Source organism: Gekko japonicus, unplaced genomic scaffold (assembly GCF_001447785.1).
Source record: "Gekko japonicus isolate JY-2015 unplaced genomic scaffold, Gekko_japonicus_V1.1 scaffold1901, whole genome shotgun sequence".
Lineage (NCBI taxonomy): Eukaryota > Metazoa > Chordata > Lepidosauria > Squamata > Gekkonidae > Gekko > Gekko japonicus.
In genome coordinates this window covers 26,796-36,214 of record NW_015177070.1, presented here as the reverse complement: position 1 = coordinate 36,214, position 9,419 = coordinate 26,796, and the positions used below count along the sequence as shown (strand labels likewise).

Genomic DNA, 9,419 nt, shown 5'->3' with positions numbered 1-9,419 from the left:
TGAAGCGGAGCAGCTACGCCGAGCAGCCGTCCGTCCGCTTCCTGCACGAGGTGCTCCTGGTGGGCCTGGCCGAGGGCGGCGGCTCGGTGGGCTGGAGCTCCTTCGCGGCCTGCAACCGCCTCCTGGGCGCCCGCCTCCGCCTCCCGCTGGTCTCGGTAGGTAGGTCGGTGGGTGGGTGGGGGGCCGCCCCGGACTCGCCCCCGCGCGCCGGCCTCTCCGGCTGGGTGTTCCCGGGGCCTCCTCGAAGAAGGCCCGAGAAGGCGGGTGGCGCCGCGATCCGGGCGCCGTGTCTGGGTCGGGCGGCCTAGGGGCAGTTCCTTCCTCGTGTGGTCACCAGGGCTGCATCTAGAGAAGCTGCCCCCTCAGGGAGGCGGTTGCCTCCGGGACCGCGCTGATAATAAGCTTCCTTTCTACCTCCTAGGCTAGAGAGGAAGACGTCAATCAGGATGGCGTGATGGACCTATTGCATTTCCGGCTGGAGCTTCCCCTGCAGTCCACGGAGCAAATACTTGGGGTACAGCTCATGCTGACCTTTACTTACCAGTTACAAGTGAGTATCCCAGAGCGTCTCATCTCAGTAGCTTCTGGGAAGTCAGTTTGTTGTTTCGGCAACAATGCAAAGATTCTGGGGGGACTTAGGCTGTCACACTAAGGACACTGTTCTCCGGGAAGCAAGCTCCTGTGAGCAACATGGGGTTTCTGAGTAGGCCTCCCTCACAGTCCTCCTAATACACAAAAAGCAGCCCTGATCCCGTGGCCCAGCTAAGGTGGTTGGTGCTTCACTCCTCTAGCCCTTGCACAGCCAGCAACGTAAGTCACAGAGTCTTAATGGGAGAGATTGTGGCCATCAAATATATGAAGGCCCCGGTCACATGGCAAAGTTGCTGCGGGAGAGGCATGGGAGTCCCGCAGATTTTCCAGGCGCGATCTCACCCCAACATCTGGGAAGCGCAGTGCTCCCGTGGCGAACCCTTGGCTCCCCGCCGAAGGTGCGGAGTTACAAACTAGTACCTACGAGGTACTAGTTTTCTGAAACCGCGGGCCAAGGGCGGGCGTCTGATCACGTTCCCGGTGGACTTACGTGACATCCGGCGCCCGGCGCTGTTCGTCTCCGCAGGTTGCGCAACAGCACATGCGCACAAAGAGGAATTGCTGGTGTGATCGCACGGCGCAGCTTCTGTGCCGCGCTGCAGGATACCCGTCTGATCGGCATTTCCCCCGAACCACAGGACCTCAACCGGGTCGTGTGCTCGGGCAGCTGCATGTTCGTTTCCTCCAGGGCAATTAGCCACGCCTCCCCCCTGCGATATCCGGCCTGTGTGACCGGGGCCGAAATAAAGCATTATTTTCAGTGGACAAATATATCTGTATGCATAAGAGCAGAGGCAAATATAGACTTGGCATCAAAAGACCATTTATTATAAGAGTAGATATGTGACATTTCTGCAGGTACATAGAAAGTATTCAAGATAGGAATAGTGATCAGTCCATAGTGGTGATTATTTATTTATTATTTTTTGGACTTCTAACCCACCTTCCCCTGCACAGCAAGGCTTAGAGCAGGGTACAACAAGTTAAAACAACAATCACATTATTAAAACAATTTCATACATGATGATTAAAGCTAAAATCAGATGGCACCTTAGGCACTAACCACACAGTATTCAGGTGAGCAGGTTGTAGAGCTAGTGCACCATGTGATGGGCAGTGGAATGGAGGGGAGGGGAGGGGAGCTGGCAGGGGCAGATTAGGTGGTAAATCTCTCTGCCTCAACTGTATACCTGGGGAATGTCCCAGTTTTACAGGCCCTGCAGGACTGAGTCAGATTCCGCAGGGCCTCGATCTCACCAGGGAGAGCATTCCAGCAGAGCTGAGAAGGCTCTGGCCTGGGTTGAGGCAAGACACACACACTTTTTGGCCCGAGGACCACCAGGAGGTTGTTATTCATGGCGCACAGTGCTCTCTGACTGGTGTGCCAGGAGAGACAGACCCATAGATATGTTGCTCCCTGACCATGTAGGGCTTTGAAGGCCAAGGCCAAAACCTTGGATCCGATCCACTATTCCACTGGGAGCCAGTGCAGCTGGCGGAGCACCGGTTTCATGTGGGCTCTGAAATGAGTGCCTGCAAGCACACATTAACCTCCGCATTCTGGACGTTGCAGTTTCCGGGTCAGTCTCAAGGTCAGCCCTGTGTAGAGCTAGTTACAGTCGTCTGATGTGGAGATGATGGATCACTGTGGCTGTCAGGGCAAGGGGCCAGTTGCTAGATTTGGCATAGGTAGAAAAATGCCAATCTGGCAGCATTTCTGATCTGGGCCTCCACTGAAAGGGAGTCCTCCAGAAACACTCCTGAGCTCTTCATAAGAGGTCTTGGTGTCAATGGCTCACTGTCAGGGGCTGGAAGTTCGCATCCCAAGCTGGGATCTCCTCGGCTCAGCCTCAGGTCCTCTGTCTTTGGTGGAATTAGTTTCAGCCGACTCTGCTCCAACCAGCCAACTATGGACCCTAGACCCATGGCCAAAGTATCCGGGATGGTATTTGGGCATCCGTGTCCACCAAGAGGTACAGCTGGGTGTCCTCAGTGTCCTGGTGAGATCCCAGCCTCTGAAGCTCCACATCACCCGACACATGCAGGGTGCGTGCAGATGTTAAACAACATTGGGGAGAGGGTTGCCCCCTGGGGGGGGGGGACACTGCACACCACAGGGTGTTGGGCAGAAACCCTCCCCCCAGCCGCCACCCTCTTTCCCCAGCCGTGGAGGTCAGGGACCGAGATCTCATCGCGGACTGTCTGGAGTTGTTCAGCTGCTGCTCTCTCAACCACCTTGCCCAGAAATGAGAGGTTCGAGACTGGATGGATCAGTAGGATCCAGCAGTACCCAGAGGCAGTGTTTCTCCACTGCCTCTGGGTATTGCTGCCCCACCTAACCAGAGCCCAAGACAGGGGCAGTGGTGGCAGCAGTACCCAGAGGCAGTGGAGAAACACTGCCCCTTCAGGTGCCAGGTCAGGCAAAGGAGGGGTGGGCAGAGTGGGGCCCGCCGGCTGACACAGGCCCCTTCCGCCACAGCCACCAAGGGTCCTCCAGTCCACAAACTGCATCAGTCCTGGCAAGCAGGCCCTGCCAGAGCGACAAGGTCTTAGCCGCAAAATAGCTCACAAAAGCCTCATGGTTAATTTCCAAATTTCTACTTTTTTGGGTTCCCTCTGAAAAGGAAGTTAATGATTTGATCACCCTAAATAATTGAGCTGGGCGAGAGTTAGCAGATGCCACCTCATAGGCCTTCATAAATGTCCTATAAGATGTTCTTGCAGCTTCATCACGAGTCAAACTCGTTCTCGTGGTCTAAGTTCTCGTTTCAACCTTCTGAGCTCCAAGGTACACTGAGGAAACAGTTTGGTATGGGCAAAGAGGGATCTCATTGGGGAGCAATCTCATTGATGGCTTCAGAGAGACAACTACACCAGTCTTCTACCAGCACATCTAATGAGTCACTAGGGGGCATCGGATCCCGCAGAGCATCCTGGAAACCAGTTAGATCCATCAGTCTGTGCGGGCGCGAGCATGGATTAGCACACCGCCTGAGCAGGGAGGAGCTGGGACCCTCAGATGAGCCTTCACAACAAAGTGGTCCAACCATGGCACTGCATCAGTGGCATCCAGCTCCACATGCCCATCTTCCAGGAGTCTTTCAGGGCGGTTCTGTGCATAAACTTGTTGACTTTGGTGAGCTTCGACTGGAGTGAGCGCACAGGGTGGAGCTGTTTGCCAAGATGTCATCTGATATGCAGCTGGTGGCAGCTCCCGCTATACAAATGCTGCCTTATATAATTTCAAATGTTGACAATCTATGTTTTCAGGAGAAGGGGGAGACCACAGTGGGAGGAGAGAAAGCAAGAATGAAGGACAGCAGGAGAAAACCCTGTACAGTGGTTGTCCTTAGAACTAAGTGCTTGAGCCAAAGGATTGGAATGAAGAACTGCTACTCCTCAGTGAGTCGGAGGAAGAACACACAGTCTGGCTTCCTCGAATGCAGGTCACATTATCCAGGTCTTATCCAGCCCCCTGTTCTGTTAAGGCAAACAGTGCTAAGATCGGAGGCAAGTTTGTGGTCTCTTGGCAATTCCTGCAAAGTTGGCTTTGGAAGCAGGAGAGGAGAGGAATAGGCCTTTGCAGGCAGGGTCCTTTGTATGAGGCCACAGGTGGAGCTGTGTAGGTGGCCCCCCCCTAATATACACTGGTTGCCTGCTGCTGCCTTTCCAGAGAATGTCCACATTTGTGATGCAGAGCATGGCCTTTCTCCAGTCCTCCTCCCCCGTGCCAGGGTCGCGAGTCATCGTGAGTGGAGACCTGAGGCTGCGCCAGAGGCAGCCGCTTGGCCATTGCGGGCTGGACGACAGATACAACGTGAGTGTTGCCTTCCCAGTTCAGTCTCTCGCGTGGTGGAGGCGGCTGTGGTGAAGTGTGGGGAGGCCAATAAAACGATGTGTTTTCAGTAGTGCAGAGTCTGGCTGGAGACGGCAGGGGCCACCCTGGCTCTTCTTCTTCAGAGTTTAGAGAAGGACAGGAGGGGTAGAGCATGCCTGCCGGGAGAGGGTTGCCGCAGCTGCCTAGAGTTCCTGGAACCCGTGAGGGTTAAATGCAGGATTCCTGGTCCTATTACATATTGTTAAGCAATTTGCAAGAACTTGCTGAAGTAAGCATACAGCAGCTTTTAAAACGACGGAAACAGTATTTCCATACAGCACACAATCCACCTGTCCTTAATACAGGTCATGGTATTAGGTTTTACCAAGGATTAGTGCAGTCTCCAGAAATATAAAACAACTTGGTCAAAGGAGGTCCACACCACAGTATTAAAGGAATTCTCAGCTGTGAAGCGACTGGAAGCTCAGCAACTTCCACAGGGAATGGAAACCTCTGTTGTTATCCCAGTCGACTCTAGCTGCTGTCTGAGAGAGTGTCAGGTAGTCCATCCCAGGATGACTGTTGACGTTCCTAACAGGAAATGATCTCCTTGTGGCAGGTATCTGTGATCAATGGCTCAAGCCCTTTTGCCCAGGACTATGATCTCACGAACATAGTGGCAGCGTATCAGGAGAGAAATGGTAAGTTTGCATTTAACACAATCTTTTTTAGAACAGCTTACACCTGTTTGTGTATGTTGTTTCCAGAATGCATCAGTTAATGATGGCAAAATTATTTCTGCTTTTTCTGTGCAGTCACAACAGTTCTGTCTGCTGATGCCGGCCCCATCTGGGTAGTTGGAAGAGCACCCAGCGACCCTTTTGTGATCCAGGCCACCATCCATTACCCAGTGGAACTGATTGTATATCCTTTTGGCTGCTGGGTGGTCAGGCACGTGTGAGAGCAGCAGGGCCGTTTGGAGTAGAGCACAGAACGCCCTGGTCTGAACAAGGAGACGGGGCTGCTGGGTTGGGGTGCAAGACAGGAGATAAACCTTGGACAGACTTAGGTGTGGCAGGCACCTCCCTCCCTCCCTCTCTGAGGACCAGAGCTGTGAGATGCAAGGTGAGGAAATGACGGGACATGGGCCAGTGAGAGAGAGCGAGAGAGAGCAGATTTTGAGTGTGAGCAGAGGGGGATCAGGACCCCCCCACCAGTAAATGGCCTCCTCACTTTTCCTTCCTGGGAGTCTTCTTAGTCTCTCGTTCCTCTGGCTAGATTTAGTTGAGGTGTGTCTTTTTTCACTTGTGTGCTTATGTTTGGAATAAGTCCTCCTTGACACTTGCTACATATCAGCCCGGCTTCTGGGAAATGATCAAGTTTGCCTGGATCCAGTATGTCTCCCTTCTACTGATTTTCTTCTGGATTTGTGAAAAAATAAAAACCTTCCTTTTCCAGAATCAGGTGCTAGACGCTGTTCCGGTGTTACCGGTTTCTTCCGTATTGACCCACAAAGAACACCAGTCCTGAAAACGTCTCTTCAAAACAAACAATCAAATATGAACAGCCACAGGATAAGCAAAGTGGGCCACTTTCACTTTGTCCAATGTTCTTCCCCTCCCAGAAGATGTGGGGAGACCTGGGCATTCCAGAGCCTGTGCCATTGCCCCTTCAAGATCCAAGCACATTCCTGGTGTTCCCGTTTTCCCTTTGCAAGGGGTTTTGCTGTCTGCCACCTCATCTAATTTGCAGTCCTGCTTTGAGATGTTCTTTCTTAGTTGCTGTTGGATACTAGTGTATTTTAGAGGCAGTCTGTGTATACCCATGCAGGGGCTCTTTGGCAGGTAAGAGGATGGTTTTACTTATAAAAGCTGTGTTCATGAGATGTTCTCTCGTGATTGACTGTATCTGCAATTTCACCCTTGAATTTTGGACATGCCTCGATGTCATGCTTCTACACAGGGATTTCAGAAATCCCCGTGAGTGAGGGAGCAAGCCCACTCTTTCCAGAGGGCAGTAGCTTCAGCAGGGATGCTGTCCTCCCAAGGAGAGTGAGCGTGTGCCACCCGTGCCTTCTGAGATGGGGACGGAAACCACCTGCCCCACGGCATGCAGGTGACAGCCGGGGCCAGCTGCACCTCCAGGAAATGGACTTCCCCCGCAGTAAACTCCGGGACTCTCCTCGTGCGCCTGCCAGCTGTCCTAACACACCCAGATACGGAAGGCAAGCGGTGCAGGGAGGGAGCAGCCCCACCCGCTACGCCAGCCCCTTCCATCGAGGGCTGCTAGGGAGGGGCCTACAGCACAGTCACGCAGAGGTCCTTGGCTGGCTTCTGCCCTGTTTGCCCCAGACGGGCCCCTGGCCCCATGCCAGAGTTCCTGGCCCTTCCTCACCTCTGGCTTGTTCATTAGCCAGGTGTCGCGTCATTCTGACTCAGTGAATGGCTCAAGGTGCTCTCGGGGGTGTGTGTGTGTGTGTGTCCAGCCCAGCTACATCTCCTTCCTATAGAGAGGCAGAAGCCACTGTGGCACCCTGAGGCGCTCTCTGCCAGCAGGTAGTGACGTTACAGCTTCTCTCTTGTTCTTCGTCTTCTGCAAGTAGCTTGCAACTCACTGCCCAAGCCGTCGAGGAAAGACTGGCTCAGTCCTCATAGAGAACAGGCCGAGGCTCCAAAAATGGGTGGCCACCGTGGCACTTTCTTCATAGAAGTGGGCGGTAGTTTGGCATCTCCCTCTGCCCTTGTTTTAATGTGCCTGAGAGAAGCGGGTCTCATCTGCTGCTCTTTGCTGTCTCCAGTCTGCTTGGCACTATACAGAATAACAGATCTTTGGTTAAAGAGCTTTCTCATCATAAAGGAGTGGTTCCCCTCTTTACTGGACTGGGAGAATACTGGGAGGCATGCATTCCCATCTGTGGCGTATAATTTTAAAAAACCTTGGCTTGAATCTCTCTTCCGTGTGTGCGTGCATCAAGCGAAGACAGGGTGCAGATGCTCTCTGTGTATCGGAGTCTTGCATCTAAGGACTGAGGAGGAGGGGCCCCTGTGGCTCCGTGGCAGAGCCTCTGCTTGGCATGCAGAAGGTTGCTGGTTCAGTCCCCGGCAACCTCTCCAGTTGTAGGTGGTAGGGAAGAGACCCTGGAGACTGACAGCCAGTCATGTGAGACAAGACCCGATGTGCTGTAGTGGTTAGAAGTGCCAGGCTAGGATCTGGAAGGACCCAGGTTTGAATCCTCACTCTGCCCTGGATGCTCCCCCCCCCCCGTTCTGTCAGCCTAACCGACCTCATAGGGTCGTTGTGAGGATTAAAATGGAGTTGAAGAGAGTGATGTAATGGCATAAATGAAGTAAACAAGCAAGACAGAGCTTGCTAGATCAGACTCAGTACAAAGTGGCTTCATGGATTTAGCTGAGGCCCTTCCTGAGCTGATGTGTGTCTGTATGGAATCCATTTTCTCCTCTGGTAGCTGTGCGTGTCCTTACAGGGAGGCAGGTGGAGCGGGGCGCGCAGAGCAGAATGGGAAAAGAGGCAGAGACAAGAGCAGAAGTCTGCCTGCTGGGCCACCTGAAGCCAAGTCGGCTTCCGCCTCATCCTGCTGACTTCGAGGGGGCACCTCTGTCTCAGAGGGCCCTGCTGTCTGCTGACCAGCGATGACTTCGCAAGGGGGGGAGAGGATCGATGGGGACTGTGGGGCCAGGCTTCCGGTGGGGGGGGCGCACCTGCCCAGAAAGACCGATGCCTGTCCAAAAAATGCTATGAAGTTCTAACACAGACTGTGTTTAATAACAATACACATCAGTCTCATCTGAGTGTGATTCTGTGGAGAGTGTTACTGCAATCCCACCTGAATTGTTCCAAAAGTCGCTACTCTTGTAGCTCCAAAGTTCCAACACTTTGCTGCTTATAAAGGAGTTTTACCAAACTGTTTTGAAAGTACTCCTGTGTTGATTCAAATTGATATGTTTTATTGATAAATATCTTTGTTAGGTGCTTTGAGCAGTTCCTGAAGACACCAGAAATAAACATTTCTCAAAAACCTGATGGCATGCACTATTATTATATTGCGTTTGTTATGACAGTTTTGAGCGTGTGTGTATCCATCCAAGAGGCAAGGAGGCCAGAAATGAGACCAAAGAGGTGTTAGCCTCTGTGGAGAGTCCAAACTACGTGGCCTTCCGAAGCTCGCCTCGCCTCCATATCACAATTGGTGCTTCCTTCTTGTAGGGCAGAGATGCTTTCCGGTGCAACTTGGAACCTTTTTGGGCCTGGTGCCTAAGGGATAATGAAGCAAGGGGGAGGGGGGCACTCCAAGGGGGAGGTACCACCCCTGGAAAGGAATCACACGGACTGAGGTTTGCTGCTTGTCAGCCAGCTCACATCAGCAGGTGGCGGCGACAGCAGCATTAGGTGTAAATTTGGTGGGGATAGCAGGGACTTGAGCCCCCACTGCCCGTTTTCATCTTTTCTGTCTAGTTGTGACCACCAAGTGTGAAATAACTTTTTTTTTCATGTCAGCTGTGCAAAATAGGAGACTTCAGTTTTCTCAAGAGAAGCCTAGCATTTAAAAAAAAAAATGGGGGGGGGGGGCTTTTGGCTTCTTTGATGCTGTTTTGTTGGAATTTGTGAATGCCTTTGGAGTTTGGTTGATTTGCCCCCTGTAAGTATTGTGTGTAATTTGAAAAAAGAAGTTGTAAACAGCCATATTGGCCCAGGCAACACCCAGAACAAGAGGGCCAGCCAGAATGAGACACAACCCTGGACAAGCTTTTGAGCTCCTGTCGGAAAGAACCCTTTGGCGGTACCGGTTTTTTGGGAGGCCATTTTCCAGGCCTAGATCTGGAGCCCCCTCCTTCCAGTTGGGAAGCCAGCACGGTCCGAAGTCACTCTGCAGCCGGTGTAGCCTTTGGCCAGGATTTACCCTCCTGCCACGAGGAGATTTCCTCTTTTTAAACACAACACCCCTTCCCTGGCGGGACTCTCTCTCGACTTTGGAGCCCAGTTCCTCCCCCGG

At 52.7% G+C, this 9,419-nt stretch overlaps 1 protein-coding gene across 1 annotated transcript; it reads left to right on the top strand.

Annotated features, from left to right (window-relative positions):
• Window positions 1-2: 2 nt before the first annotated feature.
• Window positions 3-7,604, top strand: TMEM231 (transmembrane protein 231; the record flags this gene model as incomplete). Its single annotated transcript, XM_015428202.1, has 6 exons — window positions 3-155; window positions 422-550; window positions 4,265-4,408; window positions 5,028-5,109; window positions 5,224-5,332; window positions 5,758-7,604. Coding segments are annotated over 6 exons (798 nt in total), but the record flags the coding sequence as incomplete, so codon positions are not given.
• Window positions 7,605-9,419: the final 1,815 nt, after the last annotated feature.